Consider the following 20,874-nt stretch of genomic DNA (forward strand, 5'->3'; position numbering starts at 1 on the left):
ACGCTTGATTAATTGAACCATTAATTAAGTAAATGATTTATACTTTTTATATGTACCCAATAATTTTTGAGTTTAACAAATGATAAAAGTAGGATAAATAATGTAAAGATATACAAAATTTTATAAACAATTAAATATTATTTTGTTTGTTTGATAAATATAATATATTTAAAAATATTAAAAATGTTAGTCACGGTCAATCGGGTCGGTCATCTATCAATTGTGATAAAAGGTGAATACGTTCGCCTCCAGCGCCCCCGCTAATCTGTCCCAAGGTCAACACAGAGGAGGTAAATTACGGACGACTACTAACCTTTGGAATAATGACTAACACATAAGGGTCAGTCATCTATCAAGCCTAAATGGTACGTTGGTTGAGTGTGTTGTTGTCATAGGATGTACTAGGCACAACTTGTGACTTTAGGTTTATGTTTAGGTCAAAGCTAAATGGTGCTTAGGCTGAATTATCTATTTTTAAATAATCATGTTTAGACATGAGAAAATGTTAGTATGATAGTAATAAAATATTAAGATAAAAATAAAAAATTATAGAAAAATATTATTATTTTTTAATCGGATTAGTCCAATTGTCCGGATTCAAATTCAATTTTAGGATTTTTAAATCATGTTTGAATTCAGATCAGATTTGGATTAATTTTTTTCTTATAATATTCTTATTTCGGCCTAACCCGAATCCACGTGATCCATTTAAATTGGCACGCCTACATATTGTACCTTCGATTAACATATGAGAGGTGAACTGTCGCCTCATCTAATTCAATCAGTCAACCAAGTTAAACTTGACAAAACATGACCTAAATATTATCGAGGCATACTACGTGTAACGTGACCCGACCCAATTAGGCTAGGTCACAAATCCATCCCAACAATGTTAGAGGGGCATGATTGGCTCGCCCCTAGTCCACACCTCTACTTTTATTTGACTAAATAATATTATAATTAAATGATTAACTCGAACACATAAGAGTGGAAGTGGAAGTAAAGATAAAGGAAGAATATATAAATGGTGAAGTAGGTCGAGTTGTTCGCTTCAAGGCTGGTGAGTGGGTCAACAGATCGATCGCTAACCTAATCACGTCAGCTATATATTTATGTAATTAAAGTTTGAAATTATGAAACTATATTAGGACCAAAACACAAAATTCAAATTTGACGAATTGACGGCATCCAAGGAACCAAGAAGTCAAATCCAGTGAGGCATTCTTATCGGGTCGGGTCTGAGAACCAGTTCCAGAGTCAAAGCCTGTGATATGAACTTTACCGGGTCGGGCGTGAGACCCGGTATCCGTGTGGGGTCGAACGTGGAATCATAACTGTCGGTTATTCCGGTTCCTTCGCGTACACGGCTAACCGCATTGAGAACGTAAAAGATTATATTATTATTATTATTATTATTTTCTATAAATTCTTTTAAATTCAACCATCGAAAATTGATTTTTGATTTCTGAAATATTTTGAAAAAAAATCATAAATAATTATTTTAAAAACGGTTTTTGTTATCGCAGCTAAAAATATCATAATCGTTTTAAACTACCTTGGCGTTCTTTTGGCCGTCAGATCACCTACTCTCACCTAATCCAGCGTTTTCATCATTTTAAGGAAGAAACAGGGGTAAATATGTAATTTCGGTCCTTGTCTGGTAGACAAAAAGCTTTGGGTTGTTACTGGTTACAGCCTTTCTTCGATTTTCTGCCATTTTTTCACCTTTTTTTCCCCCTCTTTTTAATCCTCCCTCCTCCTCCTCCTCTCAAGTCGTCACTCTCTGGAGTTCTTCGATGGCTCCCAGCTCGCGCGACATCCAATTGACGGCGGGCGGCGGCCGCCTGGGCATCTCGTTGAGGGACGAGGACGGCGGCGACTTCGAGGGCGTCCGCCTCCTCGATTCCTACGACGAGGAAGCGGCGGCGGCGGAGCCAGCGGGGACCGGGAGGGGGGATTCGGAGAAGGAAGCGAGGCGGATTCAGGTCAGGGTCGTCGGGATGACGTGCTCGGCCTGCACCAGCGCGGTTGAGGGCGCGATCTCCGCCCTCCCTGGCGTCGTCCGGGCCTCCGTCTCCCTCCTCCAGAACAAGGCCCATGTCGTGTTTGATCCCGCTCGCGTAAAGGTGGGATTTTTGCGCTTGTTTCATTGTGGCGCATTATTTTGGTGTTTCTCCTGTAGACTTCTTTTCTCATTCAGTTTTGATGCTGCCTGGATCGCGAGCTGTGCTGGAAAGTTGTATTTCCTGTGAGGTCTCATTTTATTTTTTTGGGAGAGAAAAGGAAGTTAAGCATACCTATGCATATTTGTGTCGGGGGGTTTGGGTCGAGGAGAATCTGGTTGAAACGGAAAACCTTTTTGGCCTTGTCGTATTTGGATTCCGTGCCAATAGTTTCATCCCAGCTGGAGTAAAACCATTGAGAAGTAGGGTAATCTGCTGAGATCAGGCGAAGGCATCCCTCGATAATCTATATCAATGTCTCCTCCCTCGTTAGGTTATCACATTTTGGGCTATTTGAACTGTGGTCCATGATGTGCCTATATTGAGTGAGCGTCACCCTCCCACCCTACTGACTAGTCATTTTGGGATAGATTGGGCTATGCCTTGATTCAACAAGTATCCTTTTTTTTTTCAAGCTCCTCCCAAGAGTACAATTTTGTAATGCATTTTTACTTGTAGTTAATATTTTATTTCTAACAGAAGACTTTAACAACAATAACAACAACAACCAAATCTTACACTAAGTGAGGTCGGCTATATGGATCCTCCTACGTCATTGGGCTCAATTCCTCGTATATCCTCATTTATATTTAAATGATAGTATTATTGTTGCTTACTAAGTGTTCTTTAGTCTCAGTCTTCCTCAATTAATGTGTCTATTTGTCATAACCTCCTATTGTCTAAAGGGGATATTTATTGGTCACCTAAGTATATATCCATACCATCTTAAATGTATCTTTCGGAGTTTTTCCTCAATAGTTGCAACCCAACTTTCTTTCCAATATTTTCATTTCTTGTCTGATCCATCCTTGTATGTTTATATATCCACCTTAACATCCTTATTTTTGCGACGCAACTTCTGCTCGTGTGTTCACTTTATAGCTCAACATTCAACTCCATATAAAATAGTAAGTCTAACTGTTGTTTTGTAAAACTTCCGTATAAGTTTTAGAGGTACCTTATGATCACAAAGAATACTTTCAACTATCTTGCTTGTATCTATGTAAAATATTCTATCAATCCCTCTATCCTTTTGTAAAAACGATCTTAAATAAGTGTTCAGTTATGAGTAATTCGTCATTTTCTATCTTAACAATTGTCTTACTACATCTACTATTACGGAATTTGAATTTCATATATTTTATCTTTAACTAACTAAGCCTGAAACCTTTGACTTTCAAAGTCTCTCGCCAAGATTCATTATTAGCAGAATATCATTTCCAAACAACATACACCATGCTAACAAGTCTTAGATGTATTCAATGAGTTCATCCATAACTACTTTACCCTAAATGGAATACTTATGAGATAAAAATGACGACATTATAATTCCCTTGCTAACTTGCTTAACATTGTTATTAACAAGGGAAGTGTGTTGCATGTACCATTTGTACAATAAGGTGATGCAAGTCATTCTGTGTCTCACAACTGCTAACTTGATACTAGTCCCTATGCAGGATGAAGACATAAGAGATGTGATTGAAGATGTAGGATTTGAAGCCGAACTTCTTCCAGAATTTAATAATAGCCAAACAAGGTCCCAAAAGACCTTGACTGGGCAGTTCAGGATAGGAGGCATGACTTGTTCTGCCTGTGTAAATTCCATTGAAGGTATCTTGACCAAACTTCCTGGGGTGAGAAGAGCTGTTGTTGCTTTGGCAACCTCGTTAGGAGAAATCGAATATGATCCCTCAGTCATTAAAAAGGATGAAATTGTTTCTGCTATTGAGGATGCGGGCTTTGATGCTTCTTTTCTGCAAAGCAGTGAGCAAAATAAAGTTTTGTTGTGTGTTGATGGACTCGCAAGTGAAATAGAAGTACGGGATATACAAGGAATACTAAGGAATCTGAAAGGTGTGTGTCAGTTTGTGGTGAATTTTAGCCTTTCAGAAGTGGAAATCATCTTTGATCCAGAAGCTGTTGGTTTGCGGTCGATTGTTGATTCCATTGAGAAAGGAAGCAATGGTAAGTTAAAGGCACATGCACAAAGCCCTTACACACTAGCTACTTCAAATCATGTAGAAGAATCCTCAAAAATGCTTCGGCTTTTTCTCTCCAGTCTGTTACTCAGTGTGAGTTTGATCTTTAGCGTTGTTAACTGAGTTCACTATATTTCTCTAACATGAAGATCTAGGAACTTTTTCATTCTACTTAATTTTTTAACCAAATTGATATTCTTCTAGATCACTAATTATTGGTGATTTTACAATATAGATTCCTGTCTTCTTCATACGGATTGTTTGTCCTCGTATTGGTTTATTCAGTTCTTTCTTGCTCATGCACTGTGGACCTTTTCTATTGCGAGATTTAATCAAATGGGCGCTAGTGAGTATTGTTCAGTTTGTTATTGGTAAAAGATTTTATGTGGCAGCGTATAAAGCACTAAGACATTGGTCTACGAACATGGATGTTCTGGTTGTACTTGGGACTTCTGCATCTTATTTTTATTCAGTTGGTGCACTGTTGTATGGCACATTTACTGGCTTTCATCCTCCAATATATTTTGAGACAAGTGCTATGATTATTACATTTGTTTTGCTTGGGAAATATTTGGAAGTTGTTGCCAAGGGTAAAACATCAGATGCTATCAAGAAGCTGGTTGAACTTGCCCCTGCAACAGCTATGTTGTTGATCAAAGATGAAGGTAAAACTGTTATTTGATATCTGGGAAAGAATTAACTGATAGAGTTTTCAAAATTGTAGTTATGTGTGTCTGTTTCTTTCCATTTGTATGTTTCTTGGCCATCCTGATTAAAAATAAATAAGGTGCTGATGTTTATCCTCCAATATGATTATTCTGTTAATACATAACTGAGTTACGTAGTATTTTGGATTGCAGAAGGGAGATATATAACGGAAAAAGAGATAGATGCACTCTTAATTCAACCTGGTGATATCTTAAAAGTTCTTCCAGGTTCAAAAATCCCTGCTGATGGTATAGTAGTTTGGGGTACAAGCTATGCTGATGAAAGTATGGTCACTGGTGAATCCATACCAATCCCCAAAGAAGTTTCTTCTTCTGTTGTTGGAGGTACAATGAACTTACACGGTGTCATTCATATTCAAGCCACAAGAGTAGGATCTAACACAGTTTTGAGTCAGATCATTTCTCTGGTGGAGACTGCCCAGATGTCCAAGGCTCCAATCCAGAAATTTGCAGATTATGTCAGTAACTGCAGCAATCCTTTTTCCTGATTATTTATCCTTTCAGCAACTATTTATTCTATTTTTATTTCATTTTGTCATGAACATCATTATTATACTGCAGTGATGATTTTGTCTTTGCTGGACATCTTTTACTTTATTTTAATTTTATCTAATATGTCATTGATATTCTTTAATCGATGGTTTCGCTGGATATCTTTCACAATATCCTTTTTTGTTTTTATTTCATAATACACAATTTCATTTTGTGGTTTCAAATTTTAAAATTATTTGTTAGTATCCCAATGATATTTCTGTTTTTTTTCTTGCAGATGCAGAGAGCTGAACACCACAATCCACTCTTCCTGTTGTGTGAAAAAAATCTGAAATGAATAATAAATTCCATTGCATTTCTGTAATTTTTTTATCGTGTTCAACTAGTCATCCAAGAGGAAAAGCAAGGTTTTTTTTTGTAGATTATAAGGGTCTCCTTGGTTGACAGCAAATTGGCAGTTGCAAATATCAATTACAATAAATACCCATAATCAATTGTGGGGATTTGGTTATTCCAACCTTCTGCAAATTGCAAACCCATCTCTAGTAAGTCTTAAAAGCGGGAAACTCATAGCAGTGTTGGAAGTGACATTTCCTCTAGATTGTCGTTTGCGGCATTAGTTAATTAGGCAGGCAACCAAATGCCCTCTAAATGTCTAGCAGGAAAGAGGGTTATTCATAACAAGAAGGAACCAAGTCATATATATGGTCATAGGCTTGATATTATGATTGTATTCATGCAAGCATTAGCATAACAATACACAAGCGGAAGCTCTTTATTACAATTTCTTCCCTGAGGAGTTGATATGGAGACTGCATTTCAAAAGCATAATTTGTTTGAAGCATCCATCATGGTTAACAAAATTTTCCTCAATTAACAAATGTTAAAGGGTGCTAGTATGAGAGATTTATCAGGCCAATAGTCAGTTTGACCTTTATTTATACCAAGGGTAGCTTGCTTACTTTTAGAATTGATGTGCTAACGTTTTTTAAAAGTCTAAAGATAACAAATTAATAACACTGATTCTTCAGAATTTTTACTGTCATGTTTAATGAATTAGTGAATTAGATGACCAAGCATTCTCTGCTGTATATTTTTCATAAAAATTCCTTGCAAAACACAGAATTTGCAAGAACTTTGCAGATGAGTCTGCCTGTGCTACCATTGTTTCTTCTATCAGGAATTTAGCGAACACGCATGGGGTTTCATACATTATATTTCCAAGTATCATACATGTATTTGAGTGAAAAAAATGAATAACTTGCAGTCTGCCTTGCCTTCGTTCAATCTATTCACTGTGGATTAGCACTCCAACTTTTCCAGTATCCACATGACTTCTTCTAACTGATATTTTCTTGACTGGTGATATATAAAAAAACACACCCAGTTTCTGTTTTTCTTACAAGCTATTTGTACATGTTGCAGGTTGCCAGCATCTTTGTTCCCATTGTTATCTCCATCTCCTTGTTGACATTTTTGGGATGGTAAAAGTTCACACTCATCCATCAGATTTTAGATATACTTTTTGAAACCTGAATTGGGTGCTTATTATTCTGTTTATCCTCTTTAGGTTTTTCTGTGGATTATTGGGAGCTTATCCTGATTCTTGGATCAAGGAAAGTAGCAATTGCTTTGTTTTCTCACTGATGTTCTCAATATCTGTGGTGGTTATTGCTTGCCCTTGTGCCCTTGGTCTAGCAACTCCAACAGCAGTCATGGTAGCTACTGGTGTTGGTGCTTCTCATGGAATCCTAATCAAAGGAGGTGATGCTTTGGAGAGAGCTCAGAACATCAGCTATGTTATCTTCGATAAAACAGGAACTCTCACCCAAGGAAAAGCCGCTGTTACCACTGTAAAAGTTTTTGCAGAAATGGAACTTGGAGACTTTCTCACTTTAGTTGCATCTGCAGAGGTGAGTCAAGGAATTAGTGTCTTCATGACAAAATTTATTCCATCAGCAGCTCCAATATTAACACAAACCACCATTTTTGCTCTATTGTTGTAGTTCAGGCTAGCAGTGAACACCCTCTTTCTAAGGCAATCCTAGATTATGCCTATCATTATCACTTCTTCGAAAAGCTTCCTACAAGCGATGCCACAAAGCAGAGTAGAGATCAAATCTTGTCAGAATGGCTTCTGGAAGCCATCGACTTCTCTGCTCTTCCTGGGAGAGGTGTGCAGTGCTTGATCAATGGAAAAAGAGTCCTGGTGAGTTTATCAGTCAGTTTTTATCCCTCCCACTCTATGTGAGTGTGTATTCCTTGTTTGAATTTTTGGTTGCTTCGATATCATGGATAGGTTGGCAATCGAGCTTTGTTAGCTGAAAATGGGGTCACTGTTCCTACAGAAGCTGAAAATTTCTTGGTTGACTTGGAATTGAATGCTAAAACAGGTGTTCTTGTGGCATATGATGATAGTTTCATTGGAGTCCTTGGGATTGCAGATCCCCTAAAACGAGAAGCAATGGTTGTTATACGAGGCTTACAGAAGATGGGTATCTGTCCAGTCATGGTGACTGGCGATAATTCAAGGACTGCACATGCAGTTGCAAAGGAGGTTTGCTTCTTGGCTTTGTTGATTCACTGGATTAATAGGAGGTTTTACTCTCTAAACATGCTGCATTTTTTACTTCTAGAACCAGTTTCATACTTACATTTGTAAATTAGAGCACTTTAACATAATTTCCTTTCCCCCTTCGATTTTAGCAAGAAATGAACTGATTGAGCATTTTGACTTATTTTTGAAAATCCATGCCTTGATAGATAAGTGTTTATATCATCAGCATTACATTTACTATATGATTTTTTTGGAACTTGAGATCTGGTGCTTTTCTATGTTCTTTGTTTTTCATACTAAACTTTTCTTAATGAGGTTCAAAATTTCAAAAATTTGCCAACTTCTTTCCAAAGATGCGTGCTAACCACACCGAAAATATTTCTTCTCTCAGGTTGGAATTGAAGATGTCAGAGCTGAAGTAATGCCAGCGGGAAAGGCAGATGTGATACGCTCGCTTCAGAAAGATGGAAGCATGGTCGCAATGGTTGGTGATGGCATAAACGACTCCCCTGCTCTTGCTGCTGCCGATGTCGGAATGGCCATAGGTGCTGGAACAGACATTGCTATCGAAGCTGCAGACTACGTCTTAGTGAGAAATAACCTCGAGGATGTGATCACTGCCATCGACCTCTCAAGGAAGACCTTTGCTCGGATCCGGTGGAACTACTTCTTCGCAATGGCATACAATGTCATTGCGATTCCTATTGCAGCTGGCCTCCTTTTCCCCCTCATGGGACTTCGAATGCCGCCATGGTTGGCAGGCGCTTGCATGGCTTTCTCGTCTGTAAGTGTCGTCTGCTCGTCTTTGCTTCTGAGAAGGTATAGTAAACCTAGGCTCACCACAATATTGCAAATAACAGTAGAGTAACTGTGTGAATCTCTTGTTGTGCTTTTTACTACAAGAATTTTCTTGCTGTACGAGTGCCGTCAAGATCTTTGAAAAGATCAAATAGAGAAGGGCCAGCCATGACATTAGCCACGGATGGTCTGCTTGTTCATAGAAATCGACTCTAAATTGATATATGCTATTGCCTTGTTTTCCCACCGGTGGAGATTCCTTTAGAAAACGAACTCTAAATCCCAGAGTTTAATGTGTCATATGTTTGTATGTCCAGGTGGATCCAACTTATGTAACTGTTGATTAACCGTCTGGACACGTGTCGATTTCTCATTGGCTAAACTAGATCACGCGGGTCTTTCCAAAATGCACACGGCACCTTTGGGATTAGCAGGGAGTTTTATCTATATCATTTATGCTTCTCCTAATTCATCAAATTAATCAAAATAATTAATATTTTTTAAAAAATAAATAATTTTAAAATTTTGGTCGGTTATTTTATAATCTAAAATTTCACCTGCTATCGAGTATAGCTATTTTAAAAGTACTTATAATTGGTAATTACTTGAACTCCAAGGATGCAAATATGTTGACTAAGGATACGAACGTCATTTCATCGACGTCCTTCATGCAGGACTGTTGCATCAGGGTAAATATTTTTATGATTTATCCAGTATGGATTCGTTTTGGGAGGAGATGCTAAAATGGACTTTACTTCTCCATTAATATACAATTTATATCTCGTCACGCCCGAATTACTTGAACTCCAAGGATGCAAATATGTTGACCAATGATACCAACGTCATTGCATTGACGTCATCTTTCCCCGGCGTCGGGTCCCGCGCAGCATTTAACAATCATACGAATCCAGCCCGATACTGAATTCGTATGTCACCGTGGGATCCAGCTAACCCTGCTGAGGCTAGCGATGTGGTCGTTTCTTCTTCCTTACGCACCCCAGAAGTCAATAGTCAATGATCTTATAATTTCTTTTTCTTCGGGAACCTAGACTAATCAAACCAGTTTTAAAAAATGGCATTTTCCTGAAACATATAGTTTTTGTATTATTCAAATAAATTGACTGATGGAGATAAAAAAACTTTAAATTACTTTTTAAAAAATTAATATATTTTAAAAAATTTCTTTAATATATTTATGCTTCGGATCTAAATTTAATAATATAAATTGAGAGCACATCTTTAAATTTTGACTCTACTAATTCATTGTTCTTAATTTACGCTATCATATTCAAATCCGAGTGCATAGATGTATTAATGAGATTTTTACGAGTACATTGATTTTGATTTGAAGTGACTTACATCATTTAAAAATTTAATATTTTTTCTTAATTAGGCGAGTTTTAGAAACCTATTGGCAGTGTTCGTTAATGAATATCATTGTCCTACAGCTTATAATGAGTTTGTGATAAATTTTATCAAGTCTTTACAAGTTTAAAAATTTACTATTCTCAATTTAAACTATCTAATTCGATCCAAGGGAATAACTACTGATCCCGTCCGGAATCTGAGTCAGATGGAGGCGGGCCTTGTTGTACTCAAAGTTGACGAGGAGTCGTCGCGATGCTGAATCAGCGGGTACCCCATGGACAGGTGCACACAGGCAATCGTGCAGAAAGAAAGGACCAGTATGATGACACTATTTCTCTGCACACACTCAGACGAGTCACCCGGTCGTTAGAGACCAGAAACCAGGGAAAAAGTCCTCGGGTCAGGCCCTTCGACGCTCAAGTCAGGTACTTTTTCCCCAGAAATCACAGAGAAAAACATGAAAAGTAAAAGACTGGTAAGAAAATGACGAGTGAGCGTACTTGCGTAAGGGACAAAGCCTCCCTTTTTATACTGCAACTGGGGCTTCTGGAACCTAGCGAATGTCAGGGAATGTCGGGTGTCAGGCTTTGTCTGGCAGTGATCGACACGTGGCTTTTTCTTATAGGCTGGCGGAGGAATCAAGAGGAGTATGAGCCTCCCATCGTTAGAATATTCCCTGATATGTGATGATTGTTCTCTGACTAGTGGTTACGATTCCTTGCAGACTTATTTGTCCAGTAGTGTCTAGTCTCCTGACCCACCTTCATCTGCGTCGTTCGAAGCCTATATATCCTGACCTGCACTCTGGGTCTAATACCCGACCTGCATTTGTTTATTGCTATCCTAGGCATGTATGTTCCGATCTGCATGCTGGGTCTGCCCACCAACCCATATGTGTGGGCATGAACGCCCCGACCTGCACGCTGAGTCTGTCCGCCGACCCCTATGTGTCTGCTGTTATCCATGACATGAATGTCCCGACCTACACGCTGGGTCTGTCCGCCGACCTATATCTGTTTGTTATTATCCATGGTATGATCGTCCCGACTTGCACGCTGGGTTCGTCCGACGACCCACATGTGCTTGCTGTTATACATGGCATGAATGTCCCGACCTGCACGCTGGGTCTGTCCGCCGACCCACATGTGTTTGCTGTTATCCATGGTATGAACGTCCCGACCTGCACGTTGGGTTTGTCCGCCGACCCATATCTGTTTGTTATTATCCATGGTATGATCGTCTTGACCTGCATGCTGGGTCTGTCCGCCGACCCCTATGTGTGGGCATGAACGCCCCGACCTGCACGCTGAGTCTGTCCGCCGACCCCTATGTGTCTGCTGTTATCCCTAGCATGAACGTCCCGACCTGAACGCTGGGTCTATCCGCCAACCCATATCTGTTTGTTATTATCGATGGTATGATCGTCCCGACCTGCATGCTGGGTCAGATCAATGACCTGCATAGCTTCCTCAGAAGCTTTATTCGATATACTCATCCGATCCATAAGTTGACTCCTTGGTCGCGCACAATCCCTGATTATATATGACCCATGGGTCTGATCTTCGATTGACCTTGGTCCTATAGGTCGGGTCCATTTCCGACTCCTTTTGGGGTCAAATCCGCCCCCCCTGATACTTCTGATCCCTGACCTTCACGATGGCGTTGTCCCAGGGGCTAAACTTCCGACCTTTAGGCTGGCGTGACTTTTGATTAGCCACGAGGGCTAGATTTTTAACCTCCAGGCTGGCGTGACTTTTGACTAGCCACGAGGGCTGGACTTTTGACCTCCAGGCTGACATGACTTTTGACTCTTCTGTAGCTTTGACTTCTTGCCAGATCATCTCACAGACCCTATATTCATATACCGTATCAACTACATTTCAATGGTTTTCAAGAATATATTATTTTTGATATAAATTGATTCAGAGTTCTCTAAATCTATAAATCAATTTCATACAAAATTAGTCAATGAACCTAAAAAAATAAATATATTAAGGAGGTTTTTAATAATATATTAGTAGTTTTGATATGAAGTGATTTAGTTTTCTAAATTCATAAGTCATTTTTAGACAAAACTTATTTTATGCACCTAAAGAGAAAGAGGGATATGCATGACTACATTAAAAAGATTTTTAAAAGTATATTAATTTTGATATGAAGTGATTAAGAGTTCTAAATCAATAAGTCAGTTTTAGATAAAATTGATCGAGGGCATGATAAAAACAGGGTATTTTGGAAATGTAATAAGTGATTTGTATATTATGAAAATTGTATAGGTAATTCGAGTAATATTGAAATTAACTTGCTTACGTTGTTTAGTAAAATTAAAAATGAGAGAGACGGAACCCTTTTGAAACTCGAGTAATGAAATTAAAGGAGTTAATTTTTATTGCGATCTTCTTTCTCTAGATCTCGCTATAAAATACATATATATAATGGTGAAGAGAGTTCAATAGTATCGATCCAAGGAGTGAAGGATGGCTCCGGGCGGTATCGACGAGAAGTGGGCGGCGGCGTTGTGGTCGCTCGCGGCCAGCGCTATGTTCCTTTGGCCCGTCGTTTACCGTTACTTCCCCGGCATCCAGCTCTTCGAGTACTCCCTCTCTAAATACTCCCGCCGCCTCGTCTTCCTCGTCTTCCCCTACATCCACATCACCTTCCCCGAGTTCTCCGGCGAGCGCATGAAGCGAAGCGACGCCTACGCCGCCATAGAGTCTTACCTCGCCGCATCCTGCACTCAGTCCGCCACCAAGCTCAAGGCCGAGCTTGGGAAGGACTCCTCCTCCCTCACCCTCAGCATGGACGAGTACGAGGAGGTCACCGACGACTTCCGCGGCGTTCGGATCTGGTGGACCTCTGTCTCCCGCTCGCCTCCTCAGAACTCCTTTTCCTTCTACCCGCAGCCGGACTCCCGCCGCTACTTCCGCCTCGTCTTCCACCGCCGCCACCGCGACCTCGTAGTGGGATCGTATCTCGACCACGTCCTCGCCGCCGGGCGCGAGGCCGCCTTCCGCAACCGCCGCCGCAAGCTCTACACCAACAACCCCAACGACAATTCGTTTGGCTACAGGAAGTCTGTCTGGAGCCACGTCACGCTCACCCATCCCTCGACGTTCGCGACCCTGGCGATGGACCCCGACAAGAAGAGGGAGATCGTGGCAGACCTGGAGGCGTTCCGAAGCGGGAAGGACTTCTACGCCAAGATCGGCAAGCCATGGAAACGCGGCTACCTCCTCCACGGCCCGCCGGGAACCGGCAAGTCCACCATGATCGCCGCCGTCGCCAACTACCTCGACTACGACGTCTACGATCTCGAGCTCACCTCCGTCAAGGACAACACCGAGCTCCGGAAGCTGTTTATCGAGACAACCGGCAAGTCCATCATCGTGATCGAAGACATCGACTGCTCGCTCGACCTCACCGGCGAGCGGAAAAAGAAGAAGAAGAAGGACGACAAGGAGGAGGACGACAAGGAAGGTGGCAGAAAGCCTCCGGTGACGCCGCATGGGGATGATGAGAAACAGAGCAAGGTGACCCTCTCGGGGCTTCTTAACTTCATCGACGGATTATGGTCGGCGTGCGGCGGCGAGCGGCTGATCATATTCACGACCAACCACGTGGAGAAGCTAGATCCGGCGCTGATACGGCGCGGGAGGATGGACAAGCACATCGAGATGTCGTATTGCTGCTTCGAGGCATTCAAGGTGTTGGCGGCCAACTACCTCGGGATTGTCGATGGCGACCACCGGTTGTTGGAGGACGTGAGGGTGCTGCTAGATGAGGTGAAGATGACGCCGGCCGACGTGGCGGAGAATCTGATGCCCAAGTCGGGGGACGAGGCGGAATCGTGCCTCCGGAGGCTGATCCAAGAGCTGGAGGAGGCCCGGGAAAAAGCGACAGTGAAGGTGGAGGAGGGAAATAGCACCGATGGGACGGCGGAGAGCGAGGTGGTAAGTAATTAATAGGGGTGGTTAGTGGTAAAAAAAAAAATAGTCCTTGTTCATGTATTTGATAGTAGTAGAGTCTGTGGAGTCCAAGTGCCATGATTGGGTTGGGTTATGTAATTGATGAATGAAATATTAAAAATTATTGTGATTCATATGACTTTTCTTGACATTTTAATTTTTTTTATTATTTTATTGAAGAATATTATCAGACCGTCGGGTTTAATGTATTTTAGTTTGTTTACAATCACAATGAACGAAATTTCTCAACCGTTTATCTCCATTTTAAAGAAAAGTACTATAAATTTTGAAATATCAAAATTGAGACTCGGTTTAGATCTTAAGATCTTTGGGATCTAGTAGAGAGACTTTGATGATGAGGATATTGATAAAAGTCGATTAACAAAGAATAGGAAGAAAGATGTAATAGTACTGTTCATCCTTAAATAAAAAGTAGGAGATGATTTCTCAATAATCGCAACTTCCTCAACTTTAAAAGAGGCTTGGAAAATACTGTACAGTGAAATTTTAGACTCACAAAAGTGAGTGTGAGGTTTTACTCATAAAGGAAAATGAAGATTTGCAAGATTTTTTATTTAGAGTAATTTTGACTCTTAGGCAAATGAGATCTTATATATAGAGAAAACATCACCAATGCAATTATTATTTCTAAAGTTTTATGAAATTTGACTCCTAAATATGATTACATAGTAACTACGATTGAGGAATCTAAAGATCTCTCGATTTTCTCCGTTGATGAACTACTGAGTTCTTTGCAAGCTCATGAGGTAAGGAGAAATAAAACCATTGAGAAGAATGAAGAAAAGATATTTTGAGCTTCTCAAGTGAAGGAGGAAATAGAGAGAAAAAAAAGGAAGACTTTATTAGTAGAGGTTGTGGAAGAGGAGGTTTTTATGGTAGAGCACATGGTTGAGGTAGAGGAAAAGGTCACTTTGATGGACAAGAGAGGCAATTCATTTAGGATAAAAAATGGAACAAAAATTCTGTTCAGTGTTATGGTTGCAAAAGATTTGGGCATCTAAAGGTCATTTGCAAAAATGACTCACAAACAAATTATGCGAAAGAAGAAAAATGAGAAAAGTAAGTTATCTATATTAGAATCCCAAGTAGTTTGAACCATAACTGTTTAAATATGTTGTCAAATTAGTCTAAGTTAGGTCTTGCTTGTGTTACTAACTTGTGTGTCTATGTATGTAGGAACTTAGGAGAACACACAGGTACTCGATGCTCTAAGGAGCATCGGACATGATGAACCTTGACAAAAGATACAACGAGCGAGAAGGATGATACAGGAAGGGAACCGATGGACTCAGTACATCAAAGGGACAAGGAACTATGGAAGAATAGTCTGGCATCCAAGAGACAAGAAGTTCGGAAGAAACAAGCGCAAGGCGGAGTTGACTAAATCGAGAGTTTCAATATATCAAAAAAGTCTTTCCGATCTACCGAACTAGCATATTGGTTGACCGGGTGCCACATCAGCAAAGGAAAATGACCATTGAGTGGATGAGTTCGTCAGATACGTCAGCTTGCCACACTAGCAAACAACCATTGCATCAGATAAAGTTTATCAACCACATTAGTAAACAGTCAACCAAATAACCATTGCATCAGATAAACTGTATCTGACACATCAGCTTGCCATGCCATCAAACGATCAAGTAAGGACCATTGAGTGGATAAAGCTGATCTACCACATCACTAGATCTCGTTGATCGAACAACTCAATCGGTTGATCGAACAATTCGATCGATCGACTGAATAGCTCAATCCATCGATTGAACGTGCCCTGTCGACACTTTGAAAAGTGGCTATAAAAGGAGACGAGGAGTTCAGTTAGAAAACATACACTCGATACATTTTATTTTCTATTTTTTTACTGTATTCTCATACTCAATTGGTGTAAGAGGCTTCTTCGTCTCTGTCTTGTTTCCGAAGAGGAGAACATAGTGAACTTTTATAGTTCTTGGACTAACAACTCGTGGGTCATAAACCAAGTAAAGTAACAAGTCTCTTTCTTTTATGTATTTGATTTTGTTTTATTAAAGCATGTGTCCTTGCTAAGTTGTTAGTGTTGGAGCAATCTCGATGGTCCGTGTGACCATGTGTTTTGATATTTGGGCAAAGGATTTAAGTTAGGTTTACCCTTGTATTTGATATGTGTACGTGACTGTGCAAACTTGTAGGATACACATATGACTTAGGTGGATGGTTTCGGGTTCGGTGAAGGATGGAGCATTCGAGGGACTGTGGATAAGGTAGCAAGGACAAAGGCCGAGGGAAGCGACTTCGAGGCATATGCGAAGGATGACATTGGGACGAGCCGCAGGTTTGGATGCATATGAGGGATGAGAGTCAAAGGAAGTAGGCTTGAAGGCAAGAGGTCAAAGCTGTAACGAAGTGTCAAGTGAGTTGTAAGGGTGAGGGTCCGAGTACTGAGAGATTGTACTTGGGTACCAGTTGATTAGTGGTTTCATCAATCGACTAGTGTAGTCGATTGGGCAGTTGACTGGTGTAGTTGACTGGGCAGTTGACTAAGAGTGAACATAATACTTCTGTTCACTCGACCAGTGTGGAGTAGTTAACTGGTATTTTTACCAGTCGGCTGGTATCGAGCCGTTAGGATGTAATGGTCGAATCTCCACAGAGGGCAATCGACTGATGATTTTGACAGTCGACTAGTAGGCGGGATTTTCCAACCGTAACCTATATAACCAAGGCTTAGAAGCTTGGTTAGGATTGACAAAATTAGACTTGATTAAAGTCTAATTAGTAGTCTACCAGTGCTCAAGGTTTCCCTTATGTCCAAAAGGTCTTGGTGAGTTTATGGCGAGGTTTCTCCACCAACAACGAGGTTTGAGCTAGCCAGAGTTTCCGGGGACTAATCCACCGACGGATTGAAGGATCGTCCATCTTACGGACAGTCGTGGAGTGGGAGCAAGCTATCTCCGAACCACGTTACATCGACGTGTTAGCGGTTTGCTTATTCTTTCTTGTCTTTAGCTTTTTATATATTCATATTAGTTTGTATTTCCGCTACGCAAACTAACTAGTATAGGAAGCTATCGATTTGAGGGTGTTGCCCATTCAACCCTCCTTCTAGCCGGCCACAAGATCCCCTACAGTTAGCAATAGAAATATCATTTTATTTTATCTATAGATTGGTATTTATCCCTCCTTGTAGCAATCCGAATCATTTCCGCCACACCAACAATTTATGATTCATTCTCATTCTAACAAAGTCCAAAACAATATTTGGTTTTTGGATAGCAAGATGTTCAAACAACATGATTGAGAATAAATCATTATTTAAAAAATTTAATGAATCACAAAAAATGTGAGTAAGGTTTGAAGATATATAATAAGCAGATACAAAGTTGAAGGCAAAGATACTATTGCCATGGAGACTAGCGATGATAAAGTGAAATTACTTTACAATGTTTATTTTGTTTCTAGTTTGACACATAGTTTGTTAAGTGTTGAGTAATTGGTAATTGATGATGGGTGACTATACAATTTTATTTGACAATGGAGCTTGTGTTATTATTGACAAAGATTTTGGACAATTTATTGTTAGTGTACAAATGATAGAAAAAAAATATATTTTCACTTAAGATCTCTAATGTGGGAATTACCAAACTCTTATTACTAGCGAAGATAATGAATCCAAATGTGGCACTTGAGATATATACATCTCAACATTAAAGGCATGCAACTTTGAAGTTAGAAAGGTATGATCTTTGGATTACCTCAAATTAGTTCTGTTGGTTTATGTGAAGGATGTATTATGAAAAATAAACAAGGAAACCTTTCCAAGTGGACAATCATGGAGAGCTTCATAATGCCTTGAATTAATTCATGTTAATTTATGTGGGACTATGAGAACTACATCACTTGGAGGAAGTAAATATTTTTTGATATTTACTGGTGATTTTAGTCGAATGAGTTGGATTTAATTTTTAACAGACAAGTCAAAGATTTTTGAAATTTTAAAAAAATTCAAGGCAATTGTGGAAAATTGGAAGGGTACTTTACTAAAGAATCTTCGTACATATCAAGAATGTGAGTTCTTATCTAAAGAATTTAATAATTTTTGTGAAGAACATGGTATCTATAGGGAGTTAACAACACCAAATACATCGGAGTAAAATGGTGTAGTCAAATGGAAGAATCAAATAGTTGTAGAAATAACTAGAAGTTTGCTAAATATCAAAGGACTTCCAAATCTTTCTTGGATGAAGTAGTGACCACATCAATTTACTTGCTAAATATTTCTCTAGCATGGACAATCTTGAATTGAAAATCATATGGAGCATGGCAAGGTAGAAAGCCATAGGTAAACCACTTGAGAATTTTTGGTTGTGTTGTATATGCTTTGATTAATTCTCAAGTTAATCCAAACTTGAGAAGAAATATGAAAAATGAATTTTTGATGGATATTACAATCAATCAAAAGCATATTGGTTGTATAATCCTCTGACTGGCAAATTGATTATAAGGAAAGATGTAGATTTTGATGAAGATTTGAGCTAGAATTGGAATACACAAGGTGAAGAGACTCAAGTTGATGAGAGTGAATCTCAGCCAGACTATGAGTCTTGGCTAGATTTAGTGTCTCGGCCAAATCTTAAGCCTTGACCAAAATGGGTGTTTTGTTGGGAACAAAGCATAGTTGGTGTGTGACTAGCAAGGTCTCGACCAGGGGTGTTTTGTTGGGAATAAAACGAAGTTGGTGTGTGACCAATAAGGTCTCGGCTAGAGGTGTTTTGTTTAAAACGAAACATAGTTGGTATTGTGGGTAGTAGGGTCTCGGGCATGACAGCAACTCCTAAACGAGTATGTAAAATTAATTTTGCTTCGGGGGCGCTGCCCCCTGAAACCCTCGCAAAGGGCGCTGCCCCTGAAAGCCATGCAAGGGGCGCTGCCCCTTGACCCCGCTCGCTAACCGGCTAGCGGGACCGCCGTGGCGTTGCGACTCATAATTTATTTGCTGTAATCATAGTAAATTTTATGTTATAAAATATTATGAATAGATATGACATGATGCATGGTTATGGTCCTTTGACCCCAATGTGATTGGATGTGTGTAATGTTGTAATTCATAATACGGCCTGCGTGTCGTGCCTTCATCCCTTTTATTCTTGTTGTAATTAGATTACACTCGAATGTAACTCGAGTTTCTTTAGGTTTTGTAATGTAAAAAATTAGAAAGAGTTAATCTTTTGGAAGACGGGTGAAAAGGAAGGAAGGACAACAACACACGATAATCAAGGAAGCGCTTGGAGAAGTGGCTTAGACCTAGGTTGACATATCGCTCTTCTCATTGGCTTGAGAAGATCGTAGTTTATGGGGGCTATAACCATGCCACGTTTAAAATTGTGTATATGTTGATATATGCCATGATATGCCATGAATGTATGTGATGCATGTGTAACTATCATAATTAGGTCATTTACATATGCCTACCAAAGTTTGGTACTCACTACTACCTCGATCATCTGTAATCAGGTTTGCCAAAGTAAAGTGGCTCGTTTTATCTTAGTAGAGTGCGACTAGACAATTGTAATGTTCGACTATTGAACTTTGGATATGACTTAATTAAGTTACCTCAATTGGATTGAGAACTTAAACACATATCGCATAAGATGTAAATCATATTATACTAGTCTTGGGTGATTAGCCAAAGCTAACTCAAGATAAATTATTATATGAATTTCATAAGATGGGAAGATGAATAAACAATGTTGTTCACCTAAGGATACAAGAGTTACATAGGATGTAATTGATAAACGTTGTCTACCTAAGTTATACTAAGTCTTGGGCGATTAGCCAAAACTAACTCAAGATAAGGTATAATGTGGATCTTTTTCAATTGGTGCACGTTGCCTACCTAATTTATGCAAGTCTTGGGCGATTAGCCAAAGCTAACTCAAGATGAGGTATAATATGGATCTTGTTTCACTAGAATGTCTTTGCTTTTGGGTTTAGAGCTAGTAGAGACTTGCTCCTATCAATCTTTAGAATTCAGTGGGAGAATCATTTAATTAAATGCCTAATTAAATGATCGATATATGATACTAAGTTTTGCATTATTCTATTGTAGATTACCATCTCGTCAAGTACAACAAATACCCTCTCTTTGCGATCTGTCCTTGAGAAGGACAAGCTCAATGGAGCTAATTTCCTGGACTGGTATAGAAACTTGAGGATAGTCCTCAAACAAGAACGAAAACTGTATGTCCTAGAGCAACCTATTCCTAAAGCACCCCTTGCTACTGCCACTAGAGCTGAAAGAGATGCTTACAAGAAGCATCAAGATGATGCATTAGATGTGTTATGCCTTATGCTCGCCACGATAAAGCCTGAGTTTCAGAAGCAACATGAGAACATGGATACTTATGATATGGTTGAATATCTTAGACAACTGTATCAAGGACAAGCAAGACATGAGAGATTTGAGATATCTAAAGCACTGTTTCAAAGCAGAATGAAAGAAGGAAGTCATGTTGGGCCATATGTGCTCAAAATGATCGGGTATGTGGAGAATCTACAAAGGTTGGGATTCCCATTAGGTCAAGAATTGGCCACTGATCTTATCTTGCAGTCGTTGCCTGATAGTTATAGTCAATTTGTCATGAACTACAACATGAATGAAATTGACAAACCACTGCCTGAGATGTTAAGCATGTTGAGAACTGTTGAACTCAACCTTAAGAAGGCAAAGCCTAGTTCCATTTTGATGGTGTCTAAAGGCAAAGGCAAGTG

The 20,874-nt window shown here is 39.6% G+C and overlaps 2 protein-coding genes across 2 annotated transcripts; both read left to right on the forward strand.

Moving 5' to 3' along the window:
- The first annotated feature begins 1,690 nt into the window (after positions 1 to 1,690).
- Positions 1,691 to 9,022, forward strand: LOC122040951 (cation-transporting ATPase HMA5-like). Its single transcript, XM_042600441.1, has 9 exons — positions 1,691 to 2,126; positions 3,680 to 4,294; positions 4,437 to 4,866; positions 5,062 to 5,387; positions 6,847 to 6,905; positions 6,992 to 7,334; positions 7,433 to 7,630; positions 7,721 to 7,978; positions 8,370 to 9,022. The coding sequence occupies exons 1-9, from the start codon at positions 1,797 to 1,799 to the stop codon at positions 8,844 to 8,846; spliced, it is 3,036 nt and encodes a 1,011-aa protein (XP_042456375.1). The 5' UTR covers positions 1,691 to 1,796; the 3' UTR covers positions 8,847 to 9,022.
- Positions 9,023 to 12,577: 3,555 nt separating this feature from the next.
- LOC122040952 (AAA-ATPase At3g28580-like) lies at positions 12,578 to 14,230 on the forward strand. Its single transcript, XM_042600442.1, has one exon. It carries the CDS (start codon positions 12,622 to 12,624, stop codon positions 14,104 to 14,106), a length of 1,485 nt encoding a protein of 494 aa, XP_042456376.1. The 5' UTR covers positions 12,578 to 12,621; the 3' UTR covers positions 14,107 to 14,230.
- The last annotated feature ends 6,644 nt before the right edge of the window (positions 14,231 to 20,874 follow it).

The sequence above is a fragment of the Zingiber officinale genome, chromosome 2A (assembly GCF_018446385.1).
Source record: "Zingiber officinale cultivar Zhangliang chromosome 2A, Zo_v1.1, whole genome shotgun sequence".
Classification (NCBI taxonomy): Eukaryota; Viridiplantae; Streptophyta; class Magnoliopsida; order Zingiberales; family Zingiberaceae; genus Zingiber; species Zingiber officinale.

Bases quoted from the DNA above. Each gene is read 5' to 3' on its own strand.
- LOC122040952 (XM_042600442.1), top strand. From the start codon at position 12,622: ATGGCTCCGGGCGGTATCGACGAGAAGTGGGCGGCGGCGTTGTGGTCG.
- LOC122040951 (XM_042600441.1), top strand. From the start codon at position 1,797: ATGGCTCCCAGCTCGCGCGACATCCAATTGACGGCGGGCGGCGGCCGC. The intron at 2,127-3,679 runs GTGGGATTTTTG...GTCCCTATGCAG, and splicing joins TTGATCCCGCTCGCGTAAAG to GATGAAGACATAAGAGATGT. The intron at 7,335-7,432 runs GTGAGTCAAGGA...GTTGTAGTTCAG, and splicing joins CTTTAGTTGCATCTGCAGAG to GCTAGCAGTGAACACCCTCT.